Source organism: Leptodactylus fuscus, chromosome 11 (assembly GCF_031893055.1).
Source record: "Leptodactylus fuscus isolate aLepFus1 chromosome 11, aLepFus1.hap2, whole genome shotgun sequence".
Lineage (NCBI taxonomy): Eukaryota > Metazoa > Chordata > Amphibia > Anura > Leptodactylidae > Leptodactylus > Leptodactylus fuscus.
The window spans coordinates 9,716,562-9,732,599 of NC_134275.1; the positions used below are offsets into that span (position 1 = coordinate 9,716,562).

Consider the following 16,038-nt stretch of genomic DNA (forward strand, 5'->3'; position numbering starts at 1 on the left):
GGTGCACCTGAAATGTAGACTAGAGGGGTCCGACTACTGTACACTATACCACCCCGCACCATAACCGCGGGAGTAGGACGGGTGTGACGTTACCTTGTGAAGGCCCCTTCAGAGCATTGACCACGTGGGCTCCAGACTGATAGATGGCTACCATTGCATTCAAGACAAATGAAGGGGTCAGTGGTCAATGATGGGGTACTATGTGCTAGGATTCTCCAGTCCAGTCATACATGACCTTACACCACGTAGGAAAGTTTATTTTATATATATATATATATATATATATCTGTGTGTGTGTTCATCCACCAGTATACAATCTCCTTGTAAAGAATATTCACAGTTTATACAGTATAAGCAGACGGCACAGGCGACGCTTTGGTGGGATCTTCCTCAGGCCAAATCTGCTGGTAGCGGCAGAAAGCACAGGAGAGGCGGAACCCGGCTCAATGGGGTATAGGAACACTCCTGAGGTTCTGGTTATGACGGTATTGCATTATATTGGCACAGTATGGCAGTATATTATGTATAATATAATATTAATAATGTCATATCCTGCAGTGTTATGTAGTAGTTTACAGCACTACTATATGTTCACTATATGGTGGTATTACATTATATTGGTACAGTATGGTACAGTATTAGACAGTATAATATACTATGTATGAAATAATATTAATAATGTCATATCCTGCAGTATTCAGCACTGGTATATGTTCACTATAGGGTGGTATTACATTATATTGGTACAGTATAGAAGTGTTAGTATAATATAATATATTATGTATGATATAATATTAATCATGTCATATCCTGCAGTATTATGTAGGTAGTTTACAGCACTGGTATATGTTCACTATATGGCGGTATTACATTATATTGGTACAGTATAGTAGTGTTAGTGTGTTATATTATATATTATAACGCTTTGTGCACCCTGTGGTATAGTATAGACACTATATAGTACTAGTATCTGTTCACCATATAGCGGTATTACATGATATTAGTCTAGTATTAACATCATTGTATTATATGGGGCCTATTCTAGTAATAGTACTCTCCATTAGATGGGGCCCTCACCTGTTTTTCCCACAAGCCCCCTTCCACCCCCAGACACTTATCAAATCCTGTCTAGCTTTGCAGCCATACCTAATGTTATGGGTCAGAGAGACAATGTGGATGCACTACAAGTCCCAGCATGTTATGCCGGCATCTGACTGGTTGTGTAGTAGAGCCCCTGACCCCAGCAGTGGACCGTGCAGGCGCAATGATAACTACTACTGGGAAAGGCTACTTCCGACTTCTTAAAGGGGCCGTGTCCCCATATGTGATGATTGAGGTGATCGGCTCAGGGTCTGTGTCTCAGTATGTCTGATATGAGCTGTCAGGTGTAATGTGTACAGCCGCCTCCTGCCGCCACCGTCAGATCCCGGCTAATAACCCCATTTCTCTGCTCAGGCAGAACGACAAGTCGTATTTACCCTGGAAATTGCTATTGACAAAGTAGAATAAATGTTTTACAGCCGGTGAGTGTTACGGCCCCTAGAGGCCGGCCGGGGAGCTGGAGAGGAATTACTAGAGGAGCGGAGACTGGAGAGCCAGTGGGAACCCGAATATAGGGCCGCAACGCAGAGGTTAAGTCAACACCAACACGGGTCGAAAACCCATCACAGCTGTCATATATCATGTCATACAGCCGGGGCAGGAAAGATGGCCACGTACATAGCTGCACTACAAACCCCAGCATGTTAGACTGTGGCGGACCTGCTGGGGCTTGTGGTTCCTTCATAGCTATCACACAGGGTCCTTCACCTCTTTTACTGTATAAGTGTAGATGGAAATGGAGTAACAGTCTGGTAATCCATCTTGGTATCTCTTCTCTGGGTAGGTGCCCGCACCATCACACAACTCCTTCCATCACCCACCTGCTGAGATCTGTAGTCCCCCGGGCATCCTCCGAGCCTCCGCATTCATTTTCCTCCTGAAATCTGGGCCACTAAACTTTATCTGCCCCGAGTCACAAAAAATTGTGCTATTAAAGATAAACCTCCAGATTGTGTGCCCCCGGGAAGCCGTGGCCCTGACCGCGCACCGTATGATTATAGCGTCATATATTATAGAGCAGGACGCCTGGAACGCCGCGAATTTCCACCGAGCCGCTCTCCAGAGATCTGATGCCCAGAGGCGGCTGGATGGTTATAGAGGAGACGTGCATCATATTACTCTGAAGATTGTTTCAAGAGACGGATCAGAACGACTGAAGAAACTCCGTACAATGGAGGACGCCATATTGGATCAGTACACAGAGGACGTCGCAGAGCAGTCAGAGCACCCAGGCTGACCCCTGTCCACCACCAGATATGCCTATAGTGGACATGTGAGCATCAGCGCAGGACCCCGGAGTGATGTCAGAGGTCGTCTGGTCTTATGGATCACGTCTTACATCATGTGGCTGGATGAGTACGTGTGTGTCACTTACCTGGGGAAGAGATGGCTCTAGGGGGTGCTATAAGATGGCAGTGTGATCATTGGGACAATGTTCTTCTAGAAATCTGTTTTCCTGAGATCATGTAGATCTGAAAAGTATTGTACAGGTGAGCGCCCTCTTCATGATGGGGCGCCCCCTAATGGAAGTACCCTGCAGGATGATGAACATGACAGAGATGAAGGCGACAACTACTCCAGATCAGTCTGATCAATCATCAGTGGCATCTGCTGGAGAACATGGAGGCCACACCGAGCAACTGACATGATCTACTACTGACGTCTCCACATACGACAGGAACAATGCGTAGCCCACCATGGAAGGTTCAGTCTATGACTTCCATATTGTCTGCCCCTGAGCACCCTCCTCTCCTGAAATCCTCTGTGTTACTGGGGGATCACACCTGTTGTTTTCCTGTTCCAGCTTTCTGTATCCTGAACCATTGGGTCTTTGAATTCCGCGCTTCGTCGCCGTTCCGCCTCCGCCACGTATATCAGGATTTCCAGCGAGCGCCTTGTAACTCCCCCGTCACCTGACCTCGGAGTTTTGTCTATATTTGCCGTAGCCTGCTGCCCCTATCGGCACGGCGCACCAGGAGACGTCCCCTCACTCCCATCAACAATAATTAGGCTTGTAAGTCTAATGGAAAAAGTCACATGTAATTACCCCGCTGACGGGCCAATTATACCATTAACCATGGCGGCTTTACGCTAATAACGAGGGGACCGGCTCATTTGCATAACATTAAGTTAATTGACTTAGTAGCTCCAGGGCGGACGCTGGGACAGATAGCGAGATTTCATTACGGAAAGGATAACGATGACTGTAGACGAGAGCGTTCACCTGACAGTCCTTATTAATTAACGGCTATCTCGTTACCCGCCGTGTCACTGCGCTCTCTATACCGCACTTACTGCCCCTATTTTATCTGCTCCCAATGAAAGCTGAGATAACTCTGCTAATTGTAGCCGGTAATTAATTATAAAGGGACGGACCGCTCCTCATCTAGTCTGACTGCAGCCAGGGGTGAGCAGCTGTGTGTGAATAGGCCAAAGGACGGAAGAGGCGCATTGTCAATCTAATGCAAACAGGGCTCGTCTTCCAATGAGTATTTATAGCGAGATCAGATCCCAGCACGGCCTGAAATGTATAAGAAAAATCTATCCTGCCAGGAGGATCGTGTTATTTCTAAAGAGCGGTCATGGAAAACAGGAGACGCTGCAGACCGGGCCATAGGGGGCAGTGTTATAGTAGTTATATTCTTGTACATAGGAGGTAGTATTATAGTAGTTATATTCTTGTACATAGGAGTAGTATTATAGTAGTTATATTCTTGTACATAGGAGCAGTATTATAGTAGTTATATTCTTGTACATAGGAGGCAGTATTATAGTAGTTATATTCTTGTACATAGGAGTAGTATTATAGTAGTTATATTCTTGTACATAGGAGTAGTATTATAGTAGTTATATTCTTGTACATAGGAGTAGTATTATAGTAGTTATATTCTTGTACATAGGAGCAGTATTATAGTAGTTATATTCTTGTACATAGGAGCAGTATTATAGTAGTTATATTCTTGTACATAGGAGGTAGTATTATAGTAGTTATATTCTTGTACATAGGAGTAGTATTATAGTAGTTATATTCTTGTACATAGGAGCAGTATTATAGTAGTTATATTCTTGTACATAGGAGCAGTATTATAGTAGTTATATTCTTGTACATAGGAGGTAGTATTATAGTAGTTATATTCTTGTACATAGGAGTAGTATTATAGTAATTATATTCTTGTACATAGGAGTAGTATTATAGTAATTATATTCTTGTACATAGGAGGCAGTATTATAGTAGTTATATTCTTGTACATAGGAGGTAGTATTATAGTAGTTATATTCTTGTACATAGGAGTAGTATTATAGTAGTTATATTCTTGTACATAGGAGCAGTATTATAGTAGTTATATTCTTGTAGATAGGAGCAGTATTATAGTAGTTATATTCTTGTAGATAGGAGCAGTATTATAGTAGTTATATTCTTGTACATAGGAGTAGTATTATAGTAGTTATATTCTTGTACGTAGGAGGTAGTATTATAGTAGTTATATTCTTGTACATAGGAGTAGTATTATAGTAGTTATATTCTTGTATATAGGAGCAGTATTATAGTAGTTACATTCTTGTACATAGGAGGCAGTATTATAGTAGTTATATTCTTGTACATAGGAGACAGTATTATAGTAGTTATATTCTTGTATACAGAGGGCGCTATTATTCTCCCCATTCCAATAGATTCCTATATTGCATACATTGCACATTCCAACAGGTTCCCATATTATACGGATGTCTCTACTTTTGGATGTTTCCTCTTTTGTATACTTTACTTATTAACGCAATGTTGTAGCTAATTTGCTGTAATAATCATCTATGAGCCCGACCTCCTCCCAAGGGGTTAATAATTTATCTCCTCTAAAAACTCACGTACCTGCCCCCCCCCCCCCTCCTTCCCCATCTCTGTGAAGTCATCTGGCGCAGTGAGTGTCAGCGAGATGTAAGACAAAAGACTGTCGTATGCCGCTGCCTTTTAATCATGTAATTGCCTGGTGACATTTAACACTGTGGCTTTGTGTTACCCCTCCAGTATAATGAAGGTAGGAGGATTCGCTACGTGGCTTCGCCTCCCCCCTCCGCCTTGCACTCCTCTGCCCCGCAGCAGACGGCCTTTTGTGGGGAGAGCACTTTAACTACACCGAAGTTTGGCCGAGCTTCTACATATTACAGCAGCAACACGAAGACGCACAATTGAAGTATTTGAAGACGATAAAATATGCATGGCTATCGGTGACAGCGCCATAAAGTCAAGCAATTAGCCGCGTAATCCAAGACGCTCGGAGCCCATGGCAAGGAAGCCTACAGTTCTCTATTAGTTAAATGCATTTTGTAGGTCCTCATTCCATCAAATCAACTAACACTTCCTTTAATTGGCTGATAAATTATACAGCCGGCCGCATTATAATTTAATAACTCGTAAACATTCCTAGGGCCGCGGTAAAGTCGATATCGCGCTCATTAATTCCTTAATTTCAGCTGATGGAAGGGGAGATGGAAGGAGCGCGCTCGCACTGTCAGCCTCGGGCTATGAAATGAGGGAAAAGAAAATTTAGAAGGGGGGGGGGGGCGAATTATTTTATTTATTTTTTAAATTTTTTTTAACATCTGTGTCGGAAACTCAATCTGCGCGCTGTCACCGGCAGCCGCCCCCCCCTCCCCCTCCGTCCCAACTCAAAGGATGAGTGACAGCTTCCTGCCGCGTCCTGTCAAACTATCTTTAAACATCAAGCCAGGCAGTAAACAGAGCCCAATGTATATTAAACCCTGTTCTATTACCCCACCCCCGCCCCCTCCTCCGATTCCTCCCCACTCTGTCCCCATGAATATTTCATTACAGGCGGTATAAATATTAATTCTAATCGCTCGCTACGGTCGTTATTATTTCTGTTTTGTGACAATTCCGCATTAAATATTCAGCCAGGTTTTTATTTATTTTTAAATTACATTTACACCCGCGATTGTCGCAAGCGCTTCCGGAATTTTTAACTTTTTTTTTGTATTTATTTTTTTCTGAAGAGGGGGGGCAGGGAAATCCTAATTTCACTCATCACAGAGGCGTCCGACGCTGGTAAACGATACTTTAGAAAACGATTTTGCAAATGAGACGTCAGATTTGATGGGATACGGATGTCGGGGTGGGGGGGTGAGATAATTTATGCCCCCCCCCCTTCCCTGACAGCGGCGGAGGCGTTTCGGATTTTGGTATAATGGAGAGGGTTAATGGATGTGATGAAATGATTGACTACTTTCTGCTGCGACTCATGTTCTCCATAGCCTGATGAGGATTGTAGTACGGCCCCACAGTATCACTAGTTTTAGGTGACTCCACCCACCTGCCTATAAAGGGGTTTTCCAGGCTTATCAATGGATGACCTATCTTTAAGAGATCAATATTTGATCAGTTCGGGGGTCCATCACTGGGAACCCCGGGCCTATCACCTGTTTGCAGAGGCTGCTTCATTTGGGTAAGTTCTGCAGCCTCCTTTACTTACCAAGGACAGCGCCGTACATTGTATAGTGGCCGTTCTTGGTATTGCAGCTCAGCCCCATTCACTTAAAAGGGACCGTGCTTTCATTAGGCCATGTGACCGATGAACATGATGTCACATGACCTGTAACAATTCTGGAGCTTCATATCTTGGAATGTTGCATTGTGGCGTTCTCCTGTTACTCCTCCTGGAAATTTCGGAATGCACTGCCAGTAGGAGGTGTGTCCTTCACTGCCACAGGTGGGAGGGGCATACAAGAAATATGGAAAGTTTTATTAGCCACACCAAATCTCAAAAATTGTCTCATGTGGTGTGTGATGATTGTGCGATGTCTCCTGTTCACCATCGTGCTGGTTATCACCACTTGTCACACGCTGAGCGACACAAGGCCTGGCCTGAGACAAGTAACTGAGCAGGTAACAAAAGTTACCTGTGGGTGGCGCTCATACTTTATACTGAATAAATCCTGAGTGGTTTTTTTCCATTTTTTTTTCTTTCTATTATTGTATCGTTATCATCCTGGGATTTCCATAATTCTAAGACTTTTCCTTTTTGTTATTTGTGCACTTTACTTCCAGCAGCCAGGTCTCTAACCTTGTGTTCTGCTTCTCCTGCAGGGTCTTCTTCTTGGACATCCCAGATGATGTGGCCATAGAGCGTCTGTCTCTACGTATGACCGATCCGGTCTCCGGAGAGAGGTGGGTATCTGGTGATGGTAGTCTTCTAGTTCTTCTGATGATGGCGGGTTTTTGGTTCTCCTGGTGATGGTAGGCTTCTGGTTCTCCTGGTGATGGTAGGCTTCTGGTTCTCCTGGTGATGGCAGGCTTTTGGTTCTCCTGGTGATGGCCGGCTTCTGGTTCTCCTGGTGATGGCAGGCTTTTGGTTCTCCTGGCGATGGCCGGCTTCTAGTTCTTCTTGTGATGGCAGGTTTTTGGTTCTCCTAGTGATGGTAGGCTTCTGGTTCTCCTGGTGATGGCAGGCTTTTGGTTCTTCTGGTGATGGCAGGCTTCTGGTTCTCCTGGTTATGGCAGGCTTCTGGTTCTCCTGGTTATGGCAGGCTTCTGGTTCTCCTGGTGATGGTAGGCTTCTAGTTCTTCTTGTGATGGCAGGTTTTTGGTTCTCCTGGTGATGGCAGGTTTATGGTTCTCCTGGTGATGGCAGGCTTCTGGTTCTCCTGGTGATGGCAGGCTTCTGGTTCTCCTGGTGATGGTAGGCTTCTAGTTCTTCTTGTGATGGCAGGTTTTTGGTTCTCCTGGTGATGGCAGGTTTATGGTTCTCCTGGTGATGGCAGGCTTCTGGTTCTCCTGGTGATGGTAGGCTTCTGGTTCTCCTGGTGATGGCAGGCTTCTGGTTCTCCTGGTTATGGCAGGCTTCTGGTTCTCCTGGTGATGGCAGGCTTCTAGTTCTTCTTGTGATGGCAGGTTTTTGGTTCTCCTGGTGATGGCAGGTTTCTGGTTCTCCTGGTGATGGCAGGTTTCTGGTTCTCCTAGTGATGGGCAGGCTTGTGGTTCTCCTTTTGATGGTAGGTTTCTGGTTCTCCTGGTGATGACAGGCTTCTGGTTCTACTGGTTGATGGCAGGCTTCTGGTTCTCCTAGTGATGGTAGGCTTCTGGATCTGCTGGTCATGGTAGGTTTTTGGATCTCATGGCTCACCATGCTTGGTGGGAAGGTTTTGGTGGTGATTTGTATATTGGGGCTGTTCTCGTTGGTTAGGTTGGCAGCTGATGGGCTCTGTAGTATTTCTGAACCATCAGATGGCAGATTACAGGATTGTCACTGTACTATCAAGCTCCGCTCTATTGTCCCATCTATAACCCGCTGTGTTTCTTCCCAGGTATCACAGCCTATACAGACCGGCCCCCAGGGTGGACGTGCACAGGCGGCTGCAGCAGAACCCGGCGGACTCGGAGCAGAAGGTGCAGGCAAGGTTAGACATGTATCACGCCAGTGCGGAGGAGCTGGAGGAGTTTTATCAAGATGTCATTCATGTTAATGCTGATCAAGACCCGCACACCGTCTGTGAGTTCATTGAGAGCTGCGTTGTCAAACCCCTTCCGAAGCGCATCCCGGGGGAGCCGCCATCTCCATAATCACTCCCAGCACATACAGCGCTACCTGTTCACTCACATTAGCTGGCGCTGCGTTATACCACCTGAGGGTGCACAGCCTCTGCTCTCACCTGAGACACAGGAGCTCGCACCTCCTCCTCCCCCGCCTGCCGCAACGCTCTGAGATTATAAAGACAATTAAAGGAAATGATTGAATCTCACTTATGTGGTGTCATAGAGGAAGCCGGGCGGAAATATATGGAGGGGTACGCAGGATCAGAACATGCACCAGCTTAGATACAGCAGCTGGTATTATACATAATGGGCTGAGATTGTGTCCTAGTAGATGAGAATCAAGGCTTAGATACATTGGTTCTGCAAAAAAAAATAAAAAATCACATAATAGAATATCATAGGATTAGATACAGCATTCCACCAGACAGTTTCATACACATCAGCAGTCAGTATCACACAGGATCGGATTAGATACACAGCTCAGTATACAGTATCACACAGGATAGGATTAGATACACAGCTCAGCAGACTGTATCACACAGGATAGGATTAGATACACAGCTCAGCAGACAGTATCACACAGGATAGGATTAGATACACAGCTCAGCAGACAGTATCACACAGGATCGGATTAGATACAGCTCAGCAAACAATATCACACAGGATAGGATTAGATACACAGCTCAGCAGACAGTATTGCACATGTGACAGGCTTAGATACACAGCTCAGTATACAGTATCACACAGGATAGGATTAGATACACAGCTCAGCAGACAGAATCACACATGCGATAGGCTTAGATACATTAGCTGACACCACAGGGTCACACAGAATAGTATTATTATTTGATATATTTTCTGTGACTGTCTTGTAATCCAGAATATCTGATAATCCGCCATCCATTCACAGATGATTTTATGCCAGTTCTTCGACCATTGCCTGATCTTTGGGTATATATGACCTGATCCGCCGGGGATGTATACACATACAGGGGGTCCTGTATCCCCTCAGGCAGTGACCTAGCAGCAGGAAGGATGTGGCCGTTACATGCAGAAATGGCGGTGGCTTCGTGTATTTTCCTGCTTAATATTCTCAGCCTGGTCCTTTGTGCTCACCGCCGCCGATCTCCACCATTATATTAGTTCCCCTCCAGTGGCTCGGTGGATAACGTGACGGCTGGGGGGAGGGGTAGCTTGGCCGACTCCATCTCATTCACATGCATTGGGAAGTGCTCCGCTTGTAGTCTGGGGTCAGAGGTCAGCTCTCGCAGGGGTTGTCGCAGGCCCGGCCTAAGCAGCGGAACATGCAAATACACTTGTTCTGCTCTCCCTGTGCAGCGCCGCGATCAATTGCAATTCATTTAATTATCACAAACAAGGCCGCTCGCCGCCTCGCCTGGATGCTCTGTTAAAGGTGCACAACCCCGGCTCATGCTGCCATACTGACCACTCCTTTAAAAACTCCATTATGAGGCCGTACATCAAATATCGGGGGATTTCTATTGACTGCTGCAGCCTCTTCACTACTTACCAAGCACAGCGCCGCACATCGTATAGTGGCCGTACTTGATATAGCAAGTCACCCATATTCATTTGAATGGGACTGAGCTACAGCATGGTCATGTGACCGATGGAGGTGACTTCACTGCTTGGGAAAAAGGAGTGGAGCTGCTTGGTGTGTGTGCAGCCATCATGGCTAAAAAAAAAAGTCCAGGCTCCTCCCTCTTATTGAGTCCCCTCCCCTCCGCATGGGAAAGGACAGCGCTGCAGTCTGAGACTGATGAGACAGGACATGGATTTCAGCCTACCTTAGACTCCAATAGACAATGCATGTCAGATGGAGTCAATAACTATAGTTATGTCAGAGTAGAGCAGTGCTGCAGTGTAAATCATGGAAAGAGACAGGAGAGATGAATTTCAGACTACCTAAGGTTCTGCTATGGTGGAGTTACCGATCATAGATCTGTGCTGATGAGGCAGAGCCAAAAAAAAAAAAAAAAAAAGCCGCCATGATGAGCAAAGGTCAATGGGTGGGGGTCCGGCTTCTAGGACCTCTGTTCATCCTACATATGAGTAATCTGTAACCTGTAACTACAACCCCCACCATCCTGAGCAGCTGTACAGGTTGGAGACCCGTTTATATACAATCTATAGTCAACCTTTAAATTGGAGGATTACGGAGGTGTCAAAGTTGCAGGACGGTTTAGCAATGAAAGTGCGAGATCTGAGGGCGTCCCAGGCTCCCCCGCTGTACGGCTGGTTGAGGGCGCCGCAGACTTCTGGCTGCGCTCCGAGGGGAGGGACGGTTGTACGGAGCGAGCCTTTGTCTGCAGACGACATGAAAGGGCGGCGTGATGGAACACACAAGTTCTCGGCTGGCGCTGCCGTCTCCTACACGGAGGAGCCGCTGATCTTCTGTCACTTATCTGCATCCGCCGCCTTTTATGTGGAAATGTCGCCTTGAAGCGGCGCTGTAGAAGTTGATTCAGTTCGGGAGAGAATGGATTCCTTTTTATGTGGCAACTTCTAAGCGTCTTTCTTCTGGCGCAGAGGTGGATGTTACCGGCGTGTACGTACCTCTGTGTGTGGCGCCGCTCATCAGCCCTGCACCGTATATACATGGGGAGTCAGCGCTGTCTAGGGACGTTACGAGTATTAAGTAGAATGTCGTCCGCCAAATGGACCTCGCCAAACAACACCCCATATCTGAACTTCCTTCGTCCTCATCACTACATTCTGAACCCCATCATCCAGCTCCTCGAATCTTAGCTTTCTCAACCCCGAAAACATTTCTATTTCCGCATCAAACAAGACCCCATACCTGAGCTTCCTTGATCTTGCCCGTTTTAAAACATCACCACCTATCACAGCTTTCTGATCCCCATCTCCTTGTACCTTCCACTTAACATTTATCTTGGTTTCAGCATTATGGACGCCATCAAACACCCCAGATCTGAACTTCCTTGATCACCCTCATGGTATTCTGCACCCCATCTCCTTGTACCTTACATGCTGGACCTCATCAAACAACACCCCAGATCTGAACTTCCTTCATCCTCATCACAACATTCTTAACCTCATCCTCCAGCTCCTCGAATCTTCGCTCCCTGCGCCCCATCTAACATTTATCTAGGTTTCAGCATTATGGACCTCAACAAACAACACCCCAGATCTGAACTTCCCTGATCGCTCTCACGGTATTCTGAACCCCATCTCCTTGTACCTTAGCATCCTGGACTTCATCAAACAACACCCCAGATCCGAACTTCCCTGATCAGAATCAACCAGCTCCTTGTATTTGAGCTTCCTAGACAACCTGGCCATTATCAAACAACATCCCATATCTGATCCCACCATCAAACATCATCACCTATCACAGCGTTCTGAGCCCCAACTCCTTGTACCTTAGCTTCCTGGTCCCCACCAAACTATTCTCTCTGTTTCCGTATCCCGGTTTTCTGCAACATGTGGCTTATATGGAACAGAAGCTGAGATCTACGCTGCTACATGATCTTACCCTCTGCTTCTAGGGCACACCATCCATTTCTTTACCAGAGCCTAATAAACATGGCAACAACAGTGCCACACCTCTCTAAAGGTTATATGTGGCACTGCAGCTCAGTCCCATTCATTTCATTGTGACTGAGCTGCAGTACCAGACACAACCTGTGGACAGATGTAGAGCTGTTTTTCTAAACATAGACAATACTTTTAAAGCAAACTATCCCAAATTAGAAAGCACCACCCCTGGTCCGCAGGTTGTGTCCATTGAGCTGTAATACTACTTACAACCTGTGAACAAGTGTGGCACTGTTTTCGCAACGTTTTTCTGATTCTGCCGAGTGTAGGAAGCTGAGCTATGATAAACAGTCTTGGATCATGGAAGCTCAGATATGGGGTGATGTTTGTTCCGCACGTTGAGAAAAGTCGAATTGTTTGATGGGGTCCAGGAAGCTAAGATCCAAGGAGCTGGTTGACAGGGTTCAGGATGCTATGATAGGTGGGGGTGTTTGATGGTGTCCAGAAAGCTAATGCCTGGGGAGCTGTTTGAGATCATTGAGGGTGTTGAGATAGGGGAGTTGTTCTAATAAAACAGACGGTATCCCTATTTTTTTCCTTAGAAGGGTTCTCCAGGGTTGCCTTACCTGATTTGGTGGACTCTTGATGATGGAGCTAGGGGACAAGTGATCAGAGCTCGCCCTCTGACCCCGGGGTTGCTCGGCCCCCTCATTACCTGTGGTCTGGATGACTGTACTAAAGAAATCAGGGAGGGGGTGGAGCGCTGGTTCTGATCACATGACCAGGGGTCAGAATCAGGCCAGAACCTCCAAGTCCATCATCAATTGTCTGGCGGATCAGGTAAGCTAATCTGAACTCCCTGGACAGGATAATGTAGCAGCTTAGACTTCAGCGCCTGCTTGCACACGACCACACGCTTACTGCCGGGCCTGTATTAACGTCATACGTGTGTCGCCCGTGCTTCTGCAGCCCCATTTGTTCACTGAAGCTCGGCCGCAACATCGGACAGGAATAGGCCACATGCTGCTGAAAAGAGGATCGTTTTTCTTGTAGACTTTGTGGATGTGGCCTAAAAATCTGCTGCAAAATCTGCAACGAAAAGCCCCAAATTTTATAGCAATTCACATGCAGCAGATTGCTTTACAAGTAAAACAAGTTCCATGTTCCTAAAGGTTTGGGTGACGAGCGCATGGACGCTCCATTCAGCTCTGCTGTGTGTGAACGGAGATGAAGGCGGCCATTGCTGTGAGTGTCGGCTGACGTTACACAAGCCATATCAATTAGGACAGACTCCAAAGTGGAGGAGATGGCGGGAACAGCCCCCGACTGAGGCGAGCGGCCCTCACACGAGGCCATGATGGAACGTCACCATCTGGTCGTCTGGCACCAGCCTCTCCCCTATTAATACAATGATCCATGTTGTTGCCGCACGGCCCTCAGAACACATGTTCAGAGCGGACCACGGTTTTCAGGGCTTGTGGTGGGCAGTCGCGGGCACGATGCATTGTTGTTGGCGCAGTTTCTGCCATTATGGAGTGGCTACTTTTTAATGAGGCAAACAACACATGGCGGGCGATAGGAGCCAACGTTAAACTGCAGACGTTGGGGTAAGTCACATGTAGGAGGACTCGGCAGGCGAGGCTTTAGCCACTAGTGCCCATAATGCTCCGTCCTGTGTGCTCGGCCCCATAGGACAACTGGTGTCAGTACTAGCCGGTGACCGCCATAGCGTAGAAGCTACTGCAGTCATGTGCACAAGGAAATACCTCCGTAATGTGATGTGAGAGCGATGAGGACACGAGCGGTCAATGACTAGTCACATCCAGGCTAGGAAACTGATGGGCTGAAGCAGGGAAGGCTTAAAGGGCAACGCCCCAGATTATTAAGGATGACGGTAAGGTGTGCATATATAGTCTTCAGTGGGTTCGATCATTTGTCGCATGTTCCACAGCAACGCGCCCCCCCCCCCCCCCCCATGTTTATTACAGAGTGAGATAAGCGGCCGCCACCCATCTAGATAGAGCTTAACATCCTCCAAGTGCACACAATGAGACATAGGACTTGTTCACATTACTAGATTTCATCAGTATTTTGCAATATTGTGGTAGAATCTCAGTCTGTGAACAATCACCTGGTGAAAGTTGGATCAGGTTGCGGAACCTCATAATGCACGATTCTACAGCTGCTGCAGCACATCATTAGAGACACCTCAGCTGCTGCGACACATCATCATATACAGCTCAGCTGCTGCAGCACGTCATTATAGACACCTCAGCTGCTGCGGCACAGCATTATGGATACCAGCTGCTGCGGCACATCATTATAGACACCTCAGCTGCTGCAGCACATCATTATAGACACCTCAGCTGCTGCAGCACATCATTATAGACACCACAGCTGCTGCAGCACATCATTATAGACACCACAGCTGCTGCAGCACATCATTATGGATACCAGCTGCTGCGGCACATCATTATAAACACCTCATCTGCTGCAGCACATCATTATAAACACCTCATCTGCTGCAGCACATCATTATAAACACCTCATCTGCTGCAGCACATCATTATAGACACCTCAGCTGCTGCAGCACATCATTATGGATACCAGCTGCTGCAGCACATCATTATGGATACCAGCTGCTGCGGCACATCATTATAAACACCTCATCTGCTGCGGCACATCATTATAAACACCTCTCTTGCTGCGGCACATCATTATAAACACCTCTCTTGCTGCAGCACATCATTATAGACACCTCAGCTGCTGCGGCACATCATTATGGATACCAGCTGCTGCGGCACATCATTATAAACACCTCATCTGCTGCGGCACATCATTATAAACACCGCTCTTGCTGCGGCACATCATTATAGACACATCAGCTGCTGCGGCACATCATTATAGACACATCAGCTGCTGCGGCACATCATTATAGACACCTCAGCTGCTGCGGCACATCATTATAGACACCTCAGCTGCTGCAGCACATCATTATAGACACCTCAGCTGCTGCAGCACATCATTATAGACACCTCAGCTGCTGCGGCACATCATTATGGATACCAGCTGCTGCGGCACATCATTATAAACACCTCTCCTGCTGCGGCATGTCATATATAGCTCAGCTGCTGCGGCACATCATTATAGACACCTCTCCTGCTGCAGCACATCATTATAGACACCTCAGCTGCTGCGGCACATCATTATAAACACCTCATCTGCTGCGGCACATCATTATAAACACCTCATCTGCTGCGGCACATCATTATAAACACCGCTCTTGCTGCGGCACATCATTATAGACACATCAGCTGCTGCGGCACATCATTATAGACACATCAGCTGCTGCGGCACATCATTATAGACACATCAGCTGCTGCGGCACATCATTATAGACACCTCAGCTGCTGCGGCACATCATTATAGACACCTCACCTGCTGCGGCACATCATTATAGACACCTCACCTGCTGCGGCACATCATTATAGACACATCAGCTGCTGCGGCACATCATTATAGACACATCAGCTGCTGCGGCACATCATTATAGACACCTCAGCTGCTGCGGCACATCATTATAGACACCTCAGCTGCTGCGGCATATCATTATAGACACCTCACCTGCTGCGGCACATCATTATAGACACCTCAGCTGCTGCGGCACATCATTATGGATACCAGCTGCTGTGGCACATCATTATAAACACCTCATCTGCTGCGGCACATCATCTTAAACACCTCTCTTGCTGCGGCACGTCATTATAGACACCTCAGCTGCTGCAGCACATCATTATGGATACCAGCTGCTGCGGCACATCATTATAAACACCTCATCTGCTGCAGCACATCATTATAAACACCTCTCCTGCTGC

At 46.8% G+C, this 16,038-nt stretch overlaps 1 protein-coding gene across 1 annotated transcript in view; it reads left to right on the forward strand.

Moving 5' to 3' along the window:
- The window catches only part of AK8 (adenylate kinase 8), a 42,671-nt gene extending 33,831 nt beyond the window's left edge, over window positions 1–8,840 (forward strand). Inside the window, exons 12-13 of the mRNA XM_075260608.1 lie at window positions 7,199–7,279; window positions 8,416–8,840. Coding sequence (XP_075116709.1) covers window positions 7,199–7,279; window positions 8,416–8,671 — 337 coding nt within the window. The 3' untranslated portion in view covers window positions 8,672–8,840. The remainder of the gene's footprint in view (window positions 1–7,198; window positions 7,280–8,415) is intronic.
- Window positions 8,841–16,038: the final 7,198 nt, after the last annotated feature.